Source organism: Wolffia australiana, chromosome 8 (genome assembly GCF_029677425.1).
Source record: "Wolffia australiana isolate 7733 chromosome 8, ASM2967742v1".
NCBI lineage: Eukaryota > Viridiplantae > Streptophyta > Magnoliopsida > Alismatales > Araceae > Wolffia > Wolffia australiana.
In genome coordinates this window covers 1,809,557-1,832,543 of record NC_135842.1, presented here as the reverse complement: position 1 = coordinate 1,832,543, position 22,987 = coordinate 1,809,557, and the positions used below count along the sequence as shown (strand labels likewise).

Genomic DNA, 22,987 nt, shown 5'->3' with positions numbered 1-22,987 from the left:
AATAAAGAACTAAAAACTTAGATATCTGCTTCTAGTGGAAACAAAAAATTATCTCAGAAAACGGTAGATAATTTTTATATTCTTCTTATATAAATGCACAATCTAGACATAAATAAAGGGATAAAAATGCATCTGTATATTTAGAAAATCAGCTACACATGCAATATATAGACATCAAGAAAAATTAAAAAGGGTATAAGCACAGAAAAATAGTACAAGGTCAGGGAAATCACTAGTCTTATCGACTATGATTAAATTATTTACAAATTAATAATCTTCTCTTTTGAGCCGATTTGGGCCAAATTATCTTCCGAAGGTTTTGGGCCTCGATGAGGAGCCTCTATAAATACCCGAAATTTGAAATTGTGCCGTCGAAGTTTCCCGCTCTCCCCGAACTTCGCAGCCATGGCCGGAGAGGAGCGCCGCCAAGCCCCCGTCGTCTCTGGTTCGATCTTCTTCCTTGTCCCGATCTCGTCTTCTTATCAAGCTCATCTTTCGATTGTTCAACAGCGAAGCTTCGCGTAGAAGCGGCTCCGGAGAGCTCCAAGCGCGTCGGAAAGTTCAGCCGAGACATCAGCCGCCTCGCTGCACTCGCTGCCCCTCGCCACAGGCACGGATAACTAACTTCTCCCTTACTCCGCGCTTCAATCGGCTCGTTTTCTGCTTATTCTTGCTGTGATGGTAAGATATCGAATTTCTACTTTCCAGAGAGTTTTAATCCGGACGTTTTCGTTTGATTTCTACCGTATTCTCGCGAATTTGCTCCTTCTGTGCTTTAATCGGCTCGTTTTCGGCGTATTCCTGCTGTGATGGTAGGATATCGGATTTCTACTTTCCAGTGACTTTTAATCTGCACGTTTTCGTTTGACTTCTGCCGTATTTCGCGATTTTCTCCCTTCTGTGTCTCGATCGGCTCGTTTTCCGCTTATTTTCTGCTGTGATGGTAGGATAACGAATTTATCCTATAAAGTGAGTTTTAATCCGCACATTATCGTGTGATTTCTGCCGTATTCTCGCGGTTTTCTCCCTTCTGTGTCTCAATCGGCTTGTTCTCTGCTTATTTTCTGCTGTGATGTTTGGATAACGAATATCTCCTTTCCAGTGAGCTCTAACTCGTTCGTTTTCGTTTGATTTCTGCCGTATTCTCGCGATTTTCTAACCTTACTCTGTTTCTCAATCTGGTCGTTTTCTGCCTATCCCTGTAGAAACCTATTCCGCAGGTCGAATAGTGAAATTCTCCCTCCCTTCCTGTTATAATCCGCACGTTTTCTGCTGGAATCTGCGGTAATATCGCCATACACAGGGATATCGAAATTTTCCCTTCCTCTGCGTTTCGATCAGGTCGTTTTCTGGTCATTTTCACATTAATTCACATTAATCTCTCCGAATTGCAGACACATATAACAAGTTTCCCCTTTCCATTGCGTTTCAATCTGCTCGATTTCTTCTTACTTTCGTCGTAATCTCTTCCAAAAGGCCGGAACGAGCCTTCGGCACTGTCCGAAGCACAAATGTGAACATTCATAGGCCAGTTGCCGCGCCCGTCAAGATTTTGAAGCATTCTAATCCAAAGAAGAAGTCTCCCACCACTGCGAAGAAGACCGTTCAACTCCAAAATCAGGATCAATCGGCAGAGAAGATCAGCAACAAGAGCGTGATTCAAGAACAGTCGAATCAAGCCGAGAAGAAGATCGTCGTTGCCGTGGGGAGAAAGCCGATCGTTCGATTCCAAGATCAAGATCGATCGGCGGCGAAGAGCGGTTCAATTCAGAAGGAAGCGCCTCGCACTCCAAGACCTTCGACCAGGCCAATTCTGCCGGGAACTCCGTTCTTCAGTGCGAAGAGTTGCCATAACTGTAGATTTGACAAGCTCGAATCCGCCAGCTACTGGCTCAGCCAGATCAAACTCGCTGAATCCGCCGGTAAACACTTCGTATCCGCCGCGTTCTTCCGCCTCGCAATCGATTGCAATGCAGAGGTTCGTTCTTTTAATTCCAAATCGTTGATATTTCGTGTTCTTGTCAAATTCCTTGAGATCTGATGTTTCTTCCGCAGCCGATCCGGAATTTGAAAAGCGAGCTGCGACAGTACTTGATTCGTCACGGCGATCTTGCTATTGAAACAGCATGGAAAGAGATTTCCAGTGATTATGGTTTAATAAACAAAGAACCGGACTGCGGTTCGATCAATCTCTCAATCTCTGAATCTGAGCCAGTAATCTCTGAAGAAATTTCTCTCCAGAAATCTGACGAACCCAGTTCCTCAGATTTTGAAAACAGGGTTTTGGAATCTGTTGAAACTTTGAGAATTGAAGAATGTGTGAAGGAAGATGAGATCGTCAAGCCCCAAAGTAAGTATCGATAATTAGTTCTAAGTTGGCTATCATCTGACTTAATTTTTGGTTTGCATTTACTTCTCTAGCAGATGGGACTCGCAGTACTGCTGTTTTGGTGAAGATGAGGTGAGCTCATATCAAACTCTTCCGTGTGAATTTGATTTATTAGGCTATTGAGTATTGTTTTTACTGAGCATGGATTAGATGAATATTGATTATTCACACGTGGAGGGTAAGGTAGTTGTAATAACAGAAATATGCGAAATTTGTAGATCATCTGAATTCTGATTCCCCATTATAAACTTATTTTACTTATTTTGGAAGGCCATGGGCGATGTCAGTTACTACCATGGAATATAACGTTCTTATACTATGTCTCAGTCCTCAAGCCTAAACATTCAGGCATTTTCCTGTGATTCATGATAATAGATGTTAAGAGACTTCATACATATAGAGGAGGGACACAAACAGGACGATTATTTCGTCCCGGGACGAAAAAATTGTCCCATCCAAAGATACAGATGAATTTCGGGACAAAAGTTTGTCCCCGAGACCACCATACGTGATGGTTTTCGTCCCATGGGATGAAAAAACTGTCCGTCCCGGATGTTGGACGGACAAATCTGGACAGAAAAACTGCTGGATTCACATGCGACGGTTGAGATGTAGCCATGTGGCCTCACAATGACAATTTGCATCAAAGTCCCTGTTTTTTTAAGTGCGTGCAAATAGACTCCGCACAGAAATAATTGTACATATGACCCTTCTTATTCTCTCTCCTCCTCAATTCCCTAAAAAGCTTTGTTTTCAAAAAAAATTCCCTAAAAAGCATAGAAAAATCTATATTAATATTATCAAAAATATAAAATGGGTTTTTTTTGTCCTGGACGAGGGACGGGACGAAAAAAACCCATTTCATATTTTTGATAATATTAATATAGATTTTTCTAGCCAGGAGAACTGGACGTGATGAAAATTTGTCCCGGGAGGACTGGATGGGATGGTTTTCTAACCGTTGGATGAAAATTCGTCCCATCCTTTGTCCTGCCCTGTCCATCGTCTATGTCTGGGACGCTCCGGAACTATATTCATACATTAAAGATAATTTACGTCATACTGATTTGCATTAATTGATTCATTACACTTAAGAGTAGAATTTGTCCTTTATAAATAATAGGATTAAGAAGTATATATGCACAGAATGACCAATGGTTTTGGTTTTAATTGGGCATCCCTATGGAATATGTTTAACATATTTGTTCTCATTCTTTTAGTATATTTATAACATGATCTAATTTCAGTAAATTAGTCATAATAAAATACACTTTATTTGAATCCATCAAATTTTATTTTATATTCAATCCTTAGTTAATCTATATGTTGATATAGTTAACTAAAATGTTTTGCCAACAATTGTGATTTCGCCACTATAGTTATTAACTAGAATGATACATGAGCCTAAAGGGTAAAAAACATAAGATTATTCGGACATTGGTGAATATATTCTTACTTATTGGGTTTTTTAGAAAAATTTAAGTAAAATATAAATCCAGGAAGGGTATTAAAATTAAGGCACTTGGACTAGGCAGAACTAGGAGACCCCACCCACCCACCCATCATGTTTCTCCATTTTGATCCCTTTGTCACTCAACCATGGGAAAAGTCTTCATGGTGAGACGATTCTCAATATTTTTAAGAAGAGTTGGAGAACAAGAAGTGGATATCCAACAGGAATGTGGTCACATGGATACGTTCAGATGATGGGTGTGTGAACGGCTGCAAAACAATCCCAGAGTGGGCATGGGTGGAAAAGTTACTCAAAAGGTACATATGACGCGCTGATTTCGCACATGGATTTTGAATCGATTATCACTTCCACTTTATAGAAAACCTGTTGTCTAGATATGGATGACGAAATTGTAACGATTCGCAGTAGAAGACTTGAACAATAATCGAACAACATTGATAAAATCATGTAACGAGTACCTTTGCACGGATCGCATTTGTGATTTCTTGGATCTCAGAGCGAGATGAGTTGAGATGCTCAAGTGTGCAGCCTTTAGACGTATCCACGCGATCCTCAACACGTTGAATTTCCTCCTCCTTGACAAACCATGTTCTACTTCGACCGTCGTCGTTATGACATTCTGATCGCATTGGGGGTGGAGAGGGGTGTTGGGAGAAGGTAGAAGAAGAGGAAAGCCCGTGAACGATTCTTGCTTAGGTGAACTTTGTTCAGGGCCTCCACCTATTTATAATAAGTGGGTATTTTTCATAAAAATCCCTAAAACTTAAGTATATCTTCTGACGTCCAAAAGACCATTTGCATGTGACCCGCTAGGATTATGTATCAGTTTAGTTAATGACTCTAGTGGCCCAATAACCTTTATTAACCTTTTAGATTAATTAACTATGTCATAATATAGATTAATTAATGTCAAATCGATTTAACCCAATCGATAGGTCGAGTTTCCAACACGTGGGGTGCCAAGTTACACCTCGTGTTCTAGAACATACAAAGGAGTATGTATCAATTCACTCATGGAACATGTTCGTCATCGGTTACCGTGTATGTATAATCTCGCATCTACTTGGCGCTCCTTGGACGACTTAAGGTATGGTTAACTGTCAACCCCTAATCGATAATTAGAGTTAAACTAACACATTCATAAATCATCGGAGAACTCTTCTATGATATTTCTCTTCTCTCCGCAGAAGGACTTCATCACATCGTCTTCCTTCAGCTGTCACCTCTTATATCGAGGGTGGACAATCCCATCTTGACCATTAAATCATCTTCGTGAGCTTCTTGATGTACCGAAACTAAGACCGTTTAGAATCCAATGATTAGATACTCGTTAGCTATAGTCAAAGTACAGCCGTCTGCCCATAAGATGTCTTTGGTGTCAAGTCTAAGGACCACTTACGCAACCGTGACGTGAATCAACCCGATTGATAGTTTGGCATAATACCATTCAGGGATTCGTACGTATCAATTAAGTGAACTCTTTCCACTAAAGATAACTCACTATCTATCATTGGTGTCTCCACAATAATGGTTACGAGACAGGCCATACTTATCATATGAGCGAGGCTAAATAGTGATATTCTATCTGGATACTTCGATGTCCTTCTTGCCTATCCTTGCAATAGTCCGATCATATATTCATGAACTTCATTATAAGCATCACACGTGCACTATAATGAGTATGTTCTATTAATGAACATGGAATGAGATGTGGAATGTGTGATTGGCTTGCCAACCACATATATTTCAATCAATAAGTATGTGTATCGTTCAAGGGAAGCTAGTATGGAATCCAATTGATAATCTACTTGAATAATTTGACCCTAATTAGAGTTGATTTAATCTTAGATGAAGACCGAAACCTAACTTGATGAAGAGTTTACAAAAGGGGGTAGAAGAGTTGGGATGAGTAGAAGAAGTAAGCAACTCTATATTGACTTCTTTGATCCCATAAAAAGGATCAAGGGGGTAAATTAGAGAGGTTAATAAGCATATTATAGTTTGCTTTAGGGGGATTTGGAAAAAAAAATCACTAGTTATTATATCATAAAGACAATCTATTTTATCCTACAAATTAAACCTTTTTATAATTTTTTCTTAATGTGCAAATGTAATAGTTAGGTCAATTTCATGATCTCTCCTCTCAATCCTAGTAAGGGCTTGTACATGCTGCTCAAGCCAAGCAATGTAGAAATGCATACCAAGTTCAAGAGGAAAAATCTCAAACTTCACTAAAAAATAATCCAAAATACTCTAAAATTCAAATACAATGAAGTAAAAGTACCAGATAGAGCTGATCCAAGATGAAGCTCCTCTCTGTCTTGCAGCTTTGAAAGAACCACCTCCAGAATGACCTCCTCCTCTCAAAATTTGGCTTTTGTACTTAGGTTACATGACAAAAATTACCATTTTATCCAAAATCCTTATTAATTACAATAAAACCCTGTCACTATTTTACTAGTATCTTTATGCCCGCACATACTACCGAGAGCTGTTTTAAGGGCATAATTGCAACAAATGTGTAAAAGAACCCCTTTGACTTTGGAAATTGCTTAGAAATTCTTATTTGGCTTATAAATATACTTTTTTTCCATTTAAAAATTCATTTCTTCCTCAAAGAATTTCCAAAAAATCCAATAAAATTCTAGAAAATTCAGTAATTTTTTCTCATTAATTAAGCTTAAAATTAATTTTTAAACCAACCATTTTCATTTGAATAGAATTATTCCAAGCTTAAATAAATTCCATAAAATTCATAAATTAACAGAAAATTAGGAAGAAATCAGAATTCACTTGGAAAAATTAATAAACATACAATTTATGATAACAACCACATTTTAAACTCTTTAATTGCATAAAAATGTGTAAATTGCTTGAAATAAATACCAAATTTAAGGTGTTATCACAATTGTTGGTGAAGGAGGGAGATGTTAATAGGAGGTTCTTCTACCTCATGCCCAACAGACATAAGAGATGAAACTTGATACTGAGGCTGCAGGCAGAGAAAGGGATTTTGTGAGAACTCCAACGGTTGATCGAACACTTAGTAGATAATTTCATGACCATCTTGTGAAAAGGGGATAGAAATAATTGTAGATGGAGTGATTAGGGAGCAAGTTGGATGACAATGACAGTAGGGGATGTTGATGGCCATACTAGATATTTTCCTTTTAAAAGGAAAACATCTTATATGGCAGTCAAGGGGCTAAACATGGAAGGATCCCTAAGGGCAGACACCATTTTAGTTTTCTTTTCACTCCATTTTGTGAGATGGTAAAAACAAAGCTCATGGCCATAATATATGAGTTTCGACAAGGAAATTTCACGATGCACTGAATAAACATTGTCTACTTAGTTCTAATACTAAAGTGCCAAGGGGCCATCAAGTTGGGGGATTGATAGCCAACCTCGTAATCTAACTTTCTATACCTCATCATAGCTAAGGTTATGACTATCATGCTAAAATAGGTGGTCGGGAAGCATGTTGAAGGACCCTTCCAATCCCCATACATTTTGGGGAGACAGTTCATGTAAAATGTTATGGTCGTAGTTGAGATAATTGTGCCATGGAAAAGAAACAAGACCAAGGGTTTCTTGTGGAATGAATTTCCCAAAGGCATATGATCCCCATGTTAGGTTCTACGGGCCTTGATATGGATGAAGAAATTAAAATGATCTACAGCGGAAGACTTTAGCAAAATCTTAACGGCATCGATAAAACGTTGAACCAAATTACCTCGGCATGGATTGCATCTATGATTCCTTCAATCCTCAAACGAGTTGCATGGAACTGCTCATGTGTGCAGATTTATGAATATCCACACGGTCCTCAACACGTTAGATATTCTCCTTCTCGTTGACAAGCCCCGTTCAACCTCCATCACCGTCGTTACGCCGTCCTAATCGCATTTGAAGTGGAGAGGTGGTGTGGGGAGAAGGGAGAAGATGGGGAAGGCCCCTGAAAATTTTTGGCATGGGTGAATTCTTTTCAAGGCCTTCCCCTATTTATACCAAGTGGATATTTTTCTTAAAACCCCCAAAGCTTAAGTATATCTTTTGACGTCCAAAAGATCATTTGTGTGTACCGGTTAGGCCCATGTATTAGTCTATTTAATAACTAGAGCGGCCCAATAACCGTTATTGGCCTTCCAAATTCATTAACTATATCATCAAATAGATTAATTAAAGTTGGATCAATTTAACCCAATCGATAGTGATGTTGGGCGTCATCGGGGATGTCGTTCGATCAAGTATCGATAGGATGCTCTGATACCAAGATGATGTTGGATATCATCGGAGACATTGTCTGACGGTATCGAGATGATCTGAGGCTACATAGATGATGTCAGACGTCGTCAATGGCATTGTCTGACAGATAATTCCCTAACGAGAATGTAACTACGTGATGATGCGAGCCCTTGGCAGATGTACGTGCATGCCCTGACTCATGGGGATTTGTCGAGCTTTGAGTTCTGAGCTTTGGGTGGACGACCGGTGACGATGAAAATATCCTTCTTACCCTCGTCGGAGTGATGATGGTGACCACAATGTCGAATAGGATAATTCTGTTGGCCCTCACACGTAACGGATGGGCTGGACCCGTACCATAGAATTCACTTAATTCGTAGTTTATTGATATAATCTCTCACCTGAACTAACCCAAGCGCAGTGGAGCACTTTTGAAAATATACTGAAGATGGTAATATAACTGACGAGCAGAGAGGAACGATGTACCGCATCGAGAGTGATGCCCGTCGTTGGTATCTTCATCGAGAGTGGTCACGGTGTTGAGGCTGGATAGTGCGACCACGCAGACAATGATCGTTGTTGGCAGACTAGTGCGAGCAATTCAGATCACAATAAAGGGGTCAGAACGGTGCAACTGCATGGGGAGTGCGCTGTGTGGGACCCGCGGTGCAAGTTGACTACATGCTTATACGCGCGGTTAGAATCATATCCATTAGTGCGTGTGTTCAGAAAGTGATAATCTCAATTCTAGGGTAAAAATTTGTCGCTGGTGATTGAGATAATTCAATAAAATATATTTAACCGTACTTAAAAACATGTAGTTAGTGATAAGTACGGATTGTCTCCAAAGGGAACGATGATTAAGTAATTATTAACTTATGCTAGCGATGATTGACGAGAAGATCGATGAAAACAAGATTTGACGATGTTAGTTAGTGATATCGATAAAAAATACGTAATTTATAAGTTAAATTAACTTAAAGAGAAGAGTGAGTGATTGAGATGGATATGACGATGAACGACGTTATGAATGAGGATAGTGGTTGGATATGGAGTGGTACACTAACAAGGATGGAGAGACAAAAACGAGAGTAAAATGAGAGTGCAAGTTCAATGATAAACCATAATTATGTTAACTATGGCGTCGAGAAAGAGACAACGCAGGGCGAGGATACTTACCTTGGATCCTTACATTCCGCCAGGATCATAGTGATTTACGAGTGCCGGTAAGCTCCCCCTTTTCTCCAATGCTTCTCCCCACACATCTAGGACGCCAAGAACACTCTTGATGGATCTCAAAACTCACTATCTTTCAATCAGCCTACAAGAGTAGGAAGCCAGTTCAAGATGACTTTTACAGTGATCCATGCCTCTATTTAGAGATCAGAGGGTATGGATAGAAAGAGGAGGGGAAGATGAAACAACACTAAAGATTTCTGCTCAATCGGAGTGGTAGATCAAACGTTATGGCCGTTTGAAGTAGAAGCAATCCTAGCCTTTATTTTTCTTCTCTCTCCTCATCAATGTCATCAGTTTCGTGCATGTTAAGAAGTCAAAGCACTTGGTATTCTGTGGCTTTTCGTATTTCGTGGCTTTTCGTATTCCGTGCCACGTGTACATGACAAAAGGACAAAAAACAAAGGAAAAACCTCTCTCTCGACGCTTACATGGCGGCCAGTCAGTGCGCCAAGTCACCATGCGCCATAAAAAGCCAAAATAGTTAAAATTTCATATAAAATAAAATAAAATGCCAAAAAATGCGTGGAAATATCTATTTTTACTCAAAAAAATCATGTCTTTCAAAATTTAATGTCAAAATATTCCAAAAAAATCATATTTTGTCTCAAATATTATATTTTTATAGAATCTATTGCTTGAAAAATCCCAAAAAATGTAGAAAATTCAGAAAATCATTCAAAAAATTGGTTTAATCATTTTAAGCTTGATAACATGCAAATATGAGTGATTTAATGAAAATAAACATGTAAATGTGATCATATAATGTACTAAAAATGTATGTTATCAGCAAGCTATGGTTGAGGGAGAACATAGGGTGCCGACAGAGCAACCGTATATCAACATGGGAAGACACTGATGCTGGATCGTGGGGCCGCGTCGAGCGCTCAAGCAAGCATGTGGGACTCGCACTAGATCTCTCGGTAGAGCTTGGAGTGGCGCAAGTACGTGCACCAGGTGGCTTCGCGCGCGGCACTGTGCCGTACACACATATCTGGTTGGTGGCGACGCCGACCTGGCAGTGCAACCAAAGGGGACTAGTGATGTCCACCCGTCCTTCCCCTTCTTTATCCTCTCTTCTCTACTCTCTTATTCCTCACTCTCCTTCTTCCTCTTGGTGTGATATCTGGTCGAATGTAACAACAAAACTGAAAACGCCAGATCAGGAATTGTTTGGTACCCATCATGGCCTTATATAAGGCCATGATGGGCCCTTACAAAGGGTCCAACATGGAGGGTCCATTAACACAAGGACTCTCCTTAGACAACAATAAAAAGAAATGATTCAACAACAGATGGCGATGATGAAAATGAAAATGATCAAGGTGATGATGAAGGTGAAAATGACGAAGACAATGACGAAGACGATGATGAAGACGAAAATCAAAACACAGGAAAAATATGGACGTGCTTTTCACCCGAGGTATTTGAACCCGGGCGCCTTTACTTGCGCCTTGGCGTGCCAGTCGTGCATGATGCGAGGCGGCGGGGGTTGACGATGACGTTGCTGATGAGTTCGAAGACATATCCGATGGAGGGGGCTAGCGCCCTCCATCAGATAGGTTGTGATGCCGGACGTCGTCTCGAACATCGCTCGGTCGGTATGGAGGATGATGGCACGGTACCTAGATAGGGGTGCCAGATGTCGACGGTGTCATCATCCAATGGATAGATAAACCCTAACGGGTATATGTAATGTAACTACGATGCACGATGGATGCGTCCTACGTGTAGTACTTGCAGGCCCCGACTTAGTGAGAATGCCGAACTCCTTGCTCTGAAGGAGGTCGCCAGTGACAATGACGGTGGCCTCTCAAACCTCGTGGGAGGAAGGAAGGCGTCTACAATCGAACAGACTCAATCCGTATGGCTCGCATGTGACAGGCGGACTCGTCCATATCGGTAAGATGCTCACTTGTGTTTGTAGTTTTCTCTCAGTTATTTCCTCTCTCACGTACCTAGCCCGAGCGCGGTGGAGTCAAGAAGAAAGTATACTTCATGGAATAATATAACGAGCAGGTGGAGAGTGACGTACCTCGTCAGCGCGTGGCTCGTATGCAGTTCGTCGGTCAATTCCAGTTCGTCGGTCGCCGTAGCCGGAGCAGGTGTCGTGGAGAGGAGCCGGAGAGCGTCGGATGGGCTCAACTGGCGTTACGGCGCAGGAGCGATAATGGAAGTTGGAGGAGAGAGAATACGGAAGGGGCTGTGGTGAGCTGGCTCAAGCGTAATTCTGACCCTAGGCGTGCCCCTATGCTAGACTTGCGCAGGCGGGGTCTAGCAGACGATGCAAATAGTGGCGTTCAGCACATCAGCAACGCGCAGGTTGGTCCAGGGGCAATGGGTCGAGGGTTGACATCGAACGATCAGGGAATGGAGAGTCGCCGCCCTATCGGACACTCGTGTCAACGCCTAGTCTGCGTGTTGTCCTCAGTTCGGCTTAGGCGTGGTGAGTAGCGACTAATCAACTGAGGGTGAGTGCTAGCTATTGGCTATGCTGCGCCCACTAGTCAAAATCGTAGAACCGTGGCGCAGAAGACGTGCGGTCAATCTGGTGCACGATCAACACAGCAAAATGTCTGCTAGTTGACACTCAAAAGAGCTCTCGCGATGCACCCACAACTGCGATTATCGATAGCGGAGATTACCTACTGTGGCTAGGGGTCTTCTACCAGGTTCCGAGTGCTTTGTACGATGGCGAGTCATTTCTTGCGTCGACCAGATTGATTGAGATCTGCGGATCACCAAATGGTCAGAAGCTCTATCGAGTCCATCGGATTAAGCAGAACACCTCTGCCGCTCGACGAGTGCACCGGAAGTTGACCAGTGCAGGGTGGATTTGACCGCCTACGAAATGGTATTTGGCAAATCTAACAGAGTGGGTCCGACGGTGGATAGATCGCGCTGGGAGTTTACCAGAGCGGGGGAGAATTTGATCCCCTGCGTATTGGTATTCACCAGATCCAAAGGTTCTTGTCCACCGGTAGGTCGAGCACATCGGAATTGACCAGCATCGGACTGGAATTGACCGCCACAGAAATTCACATGTGATGGGTTACCGGGGGTGGGAAGAGAAAGTCTCTGTCGTGGGAATCGACTACACCAATGGGGAAGGACGGTGACGTGGGTGACCAGACCTGAATTGAGGGGAGGAGATGCGTATCCGACTTCCCCAATTCCTTCTTCCCTTTCCCTTCCATTCTCTCCCTCTCCTCCCCCTCTTCTTTCTCTCTGAATGAGGGGTGAGACCATTAACAAAAAATCACAAATTCACATCGTTATTTTCCTGGTCTAAGTTCATTAGGGCGGTCACTCTTCCCTTAAGTAGGGGAATTAATGGGTCCCTAATGGGTTTTTAAAAGGGGGATGAAGTCCATTGAGGGGGCCCTTATATGATGGGCCCCCATTACAAAAAATAAAGGGGAAAAAAACATAAAAAGAAAGGGGAAACAAGGGAGGGGAGTCCACAATGACTAAGGACCCCCTCCCACATGACGACGGAGAAACATGGGCAGATGACAGACGCATCACGATGCGACAAAAAACAACTTGATGAGTGCAAAAAAAAAATGAGACGTAACTAGCAAAAATGAGGGGAATCAAAATATGATAAAACGAGCATAATTCTCCTGGCAGTCGACAACGATGGCGAGTGGTGTGGATGATGTCTTTGACGGGTCAAAATGGCATGCGCCATCAGGTTGAGTCTCCAACACGCAGTGTGCCAAGCAACACATCGTGCTCTAGAAGATACAAAGGGGTGTGTATCAACTCATGAAACCTATTCGTCATCAGTTACCGTGTATGTATAGTCCCACATCCACTTGACGCTCCTAGGGTGACTTTGGGTACGATCAACTTTTAAACCCTAATCGATCACTCTTTTTAGTATTGATGCGTTTTGGAAATCATCGGAGAAGTCCTTTTCAATATTTCACTACCTTGGCCAAGGACTTCATTGTATCATCTTCCTTGATCTGTCACCTCTTATACTGAGGGTGGATGATCCCATCTTGGCCACTCAATCATCTTGGTGCACTTCTTGATGCACTCGAACAAATATTGTTTAGAAATCCATGATTAGAGACTTGTAGGTCTTAGTCAAAGTAAAACTGTCCGTCCACAAGACATATTTGGTGTCTCAAGTCTAAGAACCAATTACACAACTGTGATTGAATCAACCTGATCATAAGTTTAGTATAATACTATTTGGGATTCATACGTATCAATTTAGTGAATTCTTTCCACTAAAGATAACTCACTATCTATCCTTAGTGTCTCCACGGTAATGGTTACGAGACTAGCTATACTCATCATATGAGTGAGGTTAGATAGTGATATTCTATTTAGAACACATGATTAAAGACTAGTGATCACTAGTTGTTAAACATGTATTCTATATATTCCTATTCATGGATAGTCGAGACAGATATCGAATTAACCGGATAGAACAGCACTAGCTGATCCAACTTATTCGATAAGTATAGCTGATCTTGTGGCTATTAGTGTGGCGACACTAACGACAGATAGTGGGTGATCTTTGGAGAAAGAGTTCACTGAATTGATCCGCATAAATCCCTGAATGGTAGTGTACCTAAACGTCCATCAGGTTGATTCAAGTCATGGTGGTATAAGTGATCCACTGACCTGAGACACCAAGGATATCTCATGAGTGGACGACTAAGTTTGACTATGACCTAAAGGCCTCTAATCATGAGATTCAAATAAGTTAAAGATCAGATGTAGTAAGAAGGTTACAGAGATGATTGAGTGGTCAAGACGGGATCATCCGCCCTCGGTATAAGAGGAGATTGATTCAAGAAAGATGGTGCATAAAATCCATGGCCACGGTAGTGAGGATATTGGAGAAGGAGTTCTCCAATGATCCCCATTACGTATTAGTACTAATCGAATGACGGATTAGGGTTTGCTAATAAACCATACCCTAAGTCATTTGAGAGTGTCGCACGAATGATGGATTATACATATATGGTAACCGATGACGGTAAAGGTTCCATGAGAGAGTTCGAGACTACTCGATATCTTCTAGAGCACGAGGTGTAGCTTGGCACCCCACAGCCTGAAAACTTAACCTATCGATTGGGTTAAATTGATCATTATTTAATTAATCTATATGTTGATATAGTTAATTAATAAGGTTGTTCAATAAATGTTATTGGGCCATTAAAGTTATTAACTACAATGATACATGGGCCTAGAGGGTTACACGCACAAGGTCATAAGGGCATTGGTGGATATATTTTACTTTGTAGGATTTTTGAAAAAAACCTTAAGTGAAATATAAAGAGGGAAAGGGGTCTCATTTTAAGCAACCATGCAAGCTTGATTTGAGAGCCCCTCCCTTTCTCCACTCTCTTCTCCACTCATCCAAGGAAGAGTGTCTTCATGGTGAGAAGATCTTCTAGAGTTTCAAGAAGAGTTGAAGAAGAAGACGTGGAGATCCAAGCACCAAGTGATTGCGTCGATACTTCTAGAGGTCAGATGCATGAACGACTTCAGAATAATCTCGGAGCGGCAAAGTCAAGGGTGGAATGAGTTCCTCAAAAGGTACGTTTGATGTTTCATTTTAAAGATTGATTGTGAATCGATCTACATGCTTCCGGCATCCGTGGAAACATTTTTTTCCATGGACGAACCAAGGCATCGAACCCAACACTCCCATGGTCAGCTGCAAGAGTTTTAGATCCCTAGCTTCCGAAAATGTATCCCTTTGTTGAAGTATGCATACAACACATCCTTCTTTATGGTGGGTTCATTAGAAGAGGCCAAGGATATCCTCGCCCTATTAGACCTATTTTTAGACTGCTCAGGACTTCAAATCAATTTCAAAAAATAGTTTTTGTTAGCTTTCAGTTATTGTGAGGCAAGGAGTCCCTCTACTCTATGGACTTGGGAACACCATTTGGCACCTTAATTGAGCCTGCTTTTACAGAGGGGTCATCAAAAGGCCACATACAGAAAATTGATGATAGACAAGATGGAGTGTCAACTTGAGGGATCATAGACAAAAATAAAATATTGGGGGGAAGGGGTTAGTTCTCTTAGATGTCCCTATTTTCTACCTCTTTCCACAAGTTACATGCTGGTGTCACGAAGCAGCTTGGAAGGTTTGATGTGAAGTCCTTGATGAAAAATCTCAACATCATAGGAGGTTGGAGGTAGACATGGTCGTTCAGTTCTGTTCTTTTAAAACGAACAGAAAATTCGCACAAACGAACCGCACAAGGGTCTGTTCGCTGTTTTGTTCATTTTGTGTGCAAAAATTAGAATAGATGTTCGAAAAAATTCGCACAATTCGCACAAATTCGCACAATCCGAACAAATTTGCACAATCCGCACAAATTCGCACAATCCGCACAAATTCGCACAATCCGAACAAATTCACACAAAAGGAACAAATTCGCACAAAACAAACACAATTCGCACAAAACAAACATAATTCGCACATGAAGTGAAAAATTGCATATTTTGCTTGTAAATTGCATAAAATTGTGCCGAGTTGGGAGAACATTGCTCTGTATGGAGGATAGTATACTGAACTAAAAATATTCTAAGTTATTATATATTTAACTAATATACAAAAGAGGGGGATAATAATTTATATGGATAGGTTAGTATGGTATGAATTAATTTCTATCATGGTGGCAAAATCTCCAAGATGACAAGTGCGAATATAAATTTTATTAAAATTTACAATAAGAAGAATAGAAATTTTAGTGGTAGAAGAATTATTAATTTATAAGTGAGTGATTATTTCTTTTTAAAAAAAAAATTGAGAGTTATAACTAAAGATGAGGAAACTGATGAAGAAACAAACCCTATTAAACTATCCTACTAATCTACAACACTTGTTTAATTGATAAAATTAAATGTGGCATTTTTGAGTTTTAATTTTTAAGCTTAAAGTAGATCTGTTCTGAGTTGTTATTACTCGCTAGAAGTTAAAATGACAAAATGAATGAGTCCACGCACAACGATGCACAATGACAATTACTACTTAAAAGATGTCCAAGTGCATTTAGGAAACGGTTACATATGGAGAAATCCAAGTGCATTTAGGAAAGGTAAAAGATGTCCTGCCAAGTGCCAAATTATTTGATAGAACATCAAAGCTGGGAGGCAAAACGACGGATGTGTTTCTTGATAACATCAATCATTGCTGGAGTGAAATTGAAGTGCTCCCATAATCCGCTGTCATCCCATTCAGTATTCAAAACTCTTTCGGCATTTGTCGCAGGGTTGAAGTCTTTTGTCAGGACAGAAACAATTTCTGTAAGCATGCGTTCATAGCCGATCACAATAAATTACTCTTGAATTGGGGAAAACTGTTCGAGGATTCCCCCATCTGTATTGTTTCTGTGTGTTGACGTCATCATCGTCCGGTTCGGAGTCCGAGCTGATGACAAAAACAGTCGGGTCTTGGGGTTGCTTTTGCAATCGTCGTCATAGAAGTCGCACACTTCTCCGTGGGGCGCCCCTACATCTGGTTCCTGCACCCTCCATTGCAGTGGATGTACCTGCATTTTGTGGGAGACGTCATAATATGTATGTGATGAATGATGACATACAGAAATAATTGTGCTTGAAACCAATAGGGAGTCTAAAAGAGAGTGGACCACACTTTAACAGGCATTTAAAGGAGAAATAAATGAGGATATATGAAAATTCTCAATTGTAGCAGCAATAACTTTTGTGGACCATTCTGTGCTTGAACATCAATAGTCAACGTATTAGTGATGTTCATAGTTGAGATTCGTGGCATACTTTCTGTTAGAGGGTAGTTCATGAGTTAGAAACACTCGCCTTGCTGTTCTAGGACGCGTCGACATGAATGTCGAATGGCCCATCATCTTCATCACCGTCTTCGTCCTCATCCGCTCTCAAATCTTCGTTGTTGTACCATGACTTCAACATCATTAGGACTTCTACGCTCTCTGCTGTGAGTCGCGATCGCATGTAGTTGATTACACGGTGACCTTCTGAGAATAGACGCTCACACGCTGCCCTCGTCGCCTGCACAGCTAGGAACTCCTTTGCAACCAACGCTAACGTCGGGTAACAAAGCTGACCTGTTATAAGAGTAAAGTTAATCATATATGCAATCAGGACTATGAAAAATGCAAATTTAATGTTACCTGTCGTCTTCCACCAACGCAACACCTCTATGCCAAAAGCTGGGGGGGCCGTCGCATATACGTCGAGCTCCTCAATAGGATCAACTCTTTGTGGTAGTTCAGAGGGGTCTAGTAGTTCTTCTAGCTCCATTTGTATGAAATCACTCGTCGTTGATAGAGCAGATCGTTTGGTGGATCGACTCCAAACATTCTTGGATACCAAATGGGACTCCATGATATTGCGAATAGTAGACAGTACATCATTCTTCGCATGTGGATCAATCAAGCGAAGCTTCATGGATGGGTCCAGTAGAGAGGCAATAGTGAACACCTCATTTCGTGTTAGTAAGGTGACATATTTCTCTAACTTCGCCCGCATAGCTGAACACACATTAGATAAGGCGTTCCTTTGCCTGGCAGACATAGTGTTTCCAACACGAAGCATGGAGGACTCCGTAACTCCCACTCTAATACGCTCAAGGTGCCTCATCAGACCCTTAATAATGACTATACCCTCATTTGATATCAGTGACTTGCTCCGAATAGCGACAGAGGTACCGTGCTATAGTGGTTTGAGTAAGTCGACAAAATTTTCAATGAGGTCCCACTCTGCGTCAAGTAAAGAACGTTTGTGAAGCACGTTTGACATCATCATATCAATGACGAATTTCTTCTCAATGCATCCACGGAGCATTTTGAAAGTTGAGCTCCACCTTGTAGGGCAATCTATCGGGATCCTCCTCGTGTTTGACATATTCAACTGTCGGTAGTAGGAGAAATATTTTGCCTCTTTCTTAGACGATCCTCGTATAGCGACAACCACCTCTCTCAGGCGCCGAACAACGTCACCTAAGGAAATTGCTTGGGCAGCCGACTCCTCCGCATCGAAGACGTTGTCGATGTTAGTGAGGTCGACTTTCGTCAATGAAGGTTGCCTCGGGGCCATCGTCGACGACATCGAGCGCCTTCAGTCCGGCCTGCATAACTAAGTTGATCACGTGCGCAATACACAACACATGTCTCTTTGCAGTAAAACGGGCGTTCACAGAGCGTAACTCTCGTTCCAATGTCACCATCATTGTTGTATTATTCGACACATTGTCCGTCGTCACCGCGCAGACCTCTGCGCTCAACTTAAAATTGGCAAGAACCTCCAATACAATCTCGCTCAAGCACTCCCCATTATGCGAGCCCTCCAACTGACCTATAGTGAGGATACATTCACACATCTTCCATTCTGTGTCAACCCAATGAATGGTGAGTCCTAAAAATGAGATTCGATTGGCAGAAGTCCAACAATCTAAAGTAATGGCCACTTTTTCGACACCCTCTAGTCGGTCGCGAATACCAATCTTCAACTTAGTGTAAAGTTTGAAAGCCTTTTCCTTCACAGCCATTGTCGATGGGAGCGAAATCTCCTCCTGTGCGATGTATCGCAGTAGTCGTATGAAGTATTTCTTGCATACCATGTTCCATGGTGCCGCTGACTGGCATATGAACCGTACAAGCTCCTCTTTTGTCGTCTCTGACGTGCGCCCAGTGAAGTACATTTTGTCTATACTTGGTCGATCAAAGATGTTCGCCACTGGCGGTTGGTTCGAAGAGCTCCCTTCTTGAACCTTAAGTTCGTTATACTCTTTACGGTGCACATTTAGCAAATGTCACCATAGCACCGTACTGCAGCTATACTTGTTCTGCTCTACTGTCACTGCACGACCCCTAGTCCGAGTTGTACATAAATTGCATGTGAAAACCCTAGGTGCCACCTCTGTGAAGTGTATCCGGCCAACACATTCATTCTTTCTCTTCCTCTTCTTTTGGGCGTGGCCAACACTCGCCTCTGTCGACGTAGAGCTCTTGGACAAAGCAGAGGTATTCGATCGATGTGTTCTATGCATCTTATGCTACAAGATCATCCAAAATGACGAGAAAGACAAATAAATCAATCGGGAGGCAAACATAGAGAGAAATCAGCGGAAACATCACCAAACATTATGTGATCCAATTTTACGCAACACAGTACATATACTTTAATTTATTGAAAATATCCTTGTCTCATGGATCTAACATAAATACCATGGCTCTGAAATTTTAATCAAGGATATCGCCACCATTCCTTGTTAAGTAGACTCAAACATCATCACTGAAAGAATGCAAGATGGCAAGACAAACAAGAATATACGCTGACATAGAGAAATGGTGAATTCAGCGCAGTGAAAAGGAAAGAATTTTGAAACACCAACCCAAATGAGCATAAACTAAAATCAGAGTCAATAATAAAAACTTACCGTAAACTACGCAGCTCCAATTCCAGATGACTTCAGAAATGCTCTTAACGCTTCTCAGCCAAATCCGCCCCAAAACAGTGATCCTGTCGAGTGCATTGCAGAAGTAGAGAGGTTATTACACTTTACATTTGACCCACATCCATTTTTTAGGCTTATTGATGGGACGTAAATAACTTGAAATGTTTGTCATCACTAGAAAAAAGCTAATCTAGAAGAGATCTGTGCTAAAATCATTATAAAAAAAAAATTATGACAACGGATCAGAGAAGAAGCCCAAAAATAAACTCATGATCCGGGATATTTTCATTGAATAATTTCTGTGACATGTGAATAATTTCCATTGTTTCCCTTATTAAACAACACATTATGCCACACACGTGATCCGTGATATTGCGTCTAAAAAAGGAAATAAAAAGGGAAATCACATGGTGCCTCCATGTTAATACGTGGAAAGTATCAAGTGATCTGTGATATTTGATACTATATGTAAATGGATGGAAATATATGATCAGTTAAAAGTTTCTGAAGTTTGCATTTTTAATGATTTAGATTGTCTGAGTGAATCATGACAAATTTGGTTAATTTACATCATACCACATAATTTGGAGAAGACGAGGGAGAAGGAGAAGGGACAACGGAAGATTGATTCAGAGAGGTGGAGACAGAGTATTGGACAAGAAGAGGGAGAGAAGGAGAGCGGGAAAGAAGAGTGATTGAGCGAGGGGGTGACCGAGAACTGGAGATCGCTGGCAGACGAGGGACGAAGGGCGCAGCCGAGCAGGGGGAGCTGGGAGAGCAGCGACGGACGAGGGTCGGAGAGAGAAGAAGGGGTCAAGGGGATGACAAATACCTTAAAATCGAGAAGGCCAGAAGGGGGATGGAATTGAGACTCGAGAGAGTAGAGACGGGGAGATGAAAGGCCGACGAGGGGGGTTTTTTTTTAAAAAAAAAATTTGCACAATTCGCACAAAGCGAACCGCACAGGGGTCTGTGCGAATTTATGTTCGTTTTCGATTTTGTTCTGTTCGAAAATCCGAACAGAACGCACAAATCGCTCAAATTCGCACAAAGCGAACAGAACGACCATGTCTAGTTGGAGGATGCCTCTCATATCGCGAAACATAGTTTCTTGATCAATCAATAAGGGGCCCAGGGTGTCGTACCTACATGACAAGAGATTCACCTTATTAACCAAATGGGTGGACTGACTTAAGGGTCAAGATAAAAATGAAGGTCTTGAAGCATCTGCATTCAAGCAGAAGGGCTTCTGCATTTTGGAAGTGTCAAAGTCACATTATTCCTCAAATTCAAGAATTTTTGGCAACCTAGTTAGGTGACCAAACCGCTTTTTGCTATTGGCTAGACAATTGGTCTATTAGAGACCCCTTATTTGCAAAGTTCCCAAGGTATTTCATCCTTGATACAATGTGATGGAACACCGTGACGTCGGGATCGACGGCTAGTGTTACGTCACAGACAGATGCACGATGCGTGTTCAACTATATAATGAATGCGCGTTTAAAGTACTCCTCCGGAGCGAAGAGGTCGGGCAGATGGCGGGGCGACAATCCAGTGTATTCAAAGAGACGGGTAGATCAGGGTCGACTCCAAATGACCCGCAGGAACACTCGGCAAGCGCGACGCGAAGGCGTCGACCGCCCACGTGAGTTCACCCTCAACGAATATGATCTGATCGTCTATCTCAAAGGAACCTGTCACTCGACGACGGTGGCTAACCTACCACAAGTATCAACGGACCAGCGGCAATGGAAAGCGATAGAGGAAGACATCACTGTAGAGAATAATTGGGCTGTAAACAAGGGGGGTGATCGGGAGTGTACCTTGCACCGTTCTTCGGGGGTGTGCGAATGAGAGAATACCACACCCGTCGTACGATCAACAGCAAGGAACCGGGCAGATCACCGAGGGCAGGGATACTTGCGGTCGGTTACAAGCTGGGACCAACCGCGGCCGATCTGATGAGCGCGCGGGGATCGGCAGCTTCGGCTATGAGCAGGCGCCGGCAGAACGCAGAAGGGCGCGGGCGTCCGACAGGAGTGGCGCGCGAGGAGGGGTCGTGAGTTGCGTGCGGGACCGGCGAGTCTGTGCGCTCGGCCGAGGGCAACGCAAGCGAGGGGCGCTAGCCGGTGAGGGTGCGCGACGGCTCGGGCTCGACACTGAGAACGGAAAATACGAAGGCCGCGCGTAAGCGAGGATTCTCGGCCGGTGGGAGCAGAGGTCCGCTACGTGCGGATAACGGATGCTCGACGCGCCGAGGAGCGGATTCAGTCACAGAAGGGGCGGGCGCCTTGATCACGGGATCCAAACGTCGACTGCCGAGGACAGGGAGAAGGGGTAGAGCTCGCCGGTCGGGAGGGGCCTGACGACGGGAATTTCCCGGTCCGCCGACACTGGTGGGAAGAGGTCGGAGAGGCACGACACTGGCGCGTCCGAGCCTGGATCGCCGATGAGATCCGTCCCGAGCACGACGAAGGGGCCGACGTCAGTCGGTCAGCTGGCAGGGTCGGGCAGCTGGAATGGCCTGGAGGCTTCCCAATCATGGTGGGAAAATGGGTAGCGGCGGCCGACAACCTCTGGGATGTTTGGAGACGACCTCGTTCGGCAGCAATCTGGAAGGGAGCTCAAGGGTCTCCAGCAGAAGCTGGACGGCCAGGGGAGCTGGCAGAAGGAGAACAAAGAACCCCTGCTATAGTTAACTCAAAGGAAGACTGAACGAGAAAAAAAACTGAAATCACTGCATTTTTTCAAAGACTCACTACCTCAGTCCTTGGGCATACCTCCCCTTTATATAGGAGGGGGAAGGGAGGATGCCAAGTGACTAGGCTAAGGGGAGGGTTACGTCTAGTGATGTGGCCCTCCTTGTTACACGAGGAAGAACAAAATAACAAAGGCGGGACCGGTCCAATGCACGACGTGGTCCGAAAGCAACACTTTAGAAAAATAACAACGCTTACTTGGGGTACTTGAACTCCGGGTCACGGACGTCGGCACGAGCGGCTCGGAGCGGTCGAACATCTCCCGTGTCGGTGTCGACGCGATGGTCCCCCATCAGAATGTCCATGGCCATGGTTAGGGATTGTTGAGACAAATAATGGAACCAATTGTTTGTCGGCATAGAAGGTGGAGGAGTGGCAGAAGATGTAACTGTCCTTACGGCAACTATGACCTTAGATCGGGATTCAATATGGGTGGATTTGGT

The 22,987-nt window shown here is 42.7% G+C and overlaps 1 protein-coding gene and 1 long non-coding RNA gene across 2 annotated transcripts; one reads left to right on the top strand and one right to left on the bottom strand.

Annotated features, from left to right (window-relative positions):
* The first annotated feature begins 378 nt into the window (after nt 1-378).
* LOC144706473 (uncharacterized) lies at nt 379-2,661 on the top strand. The gene is made up of 5 exons (XM_078579444.1): nt 379-445; nt 511-610; nt 1,477-1,978; nt 2,056-2,350; nt 2,422-2,661. The coding sequence occupies exons 1-5, from the start codon at nt 406-408 to the stop codon at nt 2,463-2,465; spliced, it is 981 nt and encodes a 326-aa protein (XP_078435570.1). The 5' UTR covers nt 379-405; the 3' UTR covers nt 2,466-2,661.
* Nucleotides 2,662-16,342: 13,681 nt separating this feature from the next.
* Nucleotides 16,343-21,931, bottom strand: LOC144706906 (uncharacterized). The gene is made up of 5 exons (XR_013582344.1): nt 21,609-21,931; nt 19,768-19,850; nt 17,501-19,383; nt 17,169-17,434; nt 16,343-16,882 (listed from the first exon to the last, which is right to left on the bottom strand). It is a non-coding gene; the product is annotated as an uncharacterized LOC144706906 (long non-coding RNA).
* Between the last annotated feature and the right edge of the window lie 1,056 nt (nt 21,932-22,987).

What these genes read in the sequence shown, in the direction of transcription:
- LOC144706473 (XM_078579444.1), top strand. Translation starts at nt 406, where the DNA reads ATGGCCGGAGAGGAGCGCCGCCAAGCCCCCGTCGTCTCTG. An exon ending in CCAAGCCCCCGTCGTCTCTG is followed by an intron (nt 446 to 510) that starts GTTCGATCTTCT and finishes ATTGTTCAACAG; the next exon opens with CGAAGCTTCGCGTAGAAGCG. An exon ending in CTCGCTGCCCCTCGCCACAG is followed by an intron (nt 611 to 1,476) that starts GCACGGATAACT and finishes CTCTTCCAAAAG; the next exon opens with GCCGGAACGAGCCTTCGGCA.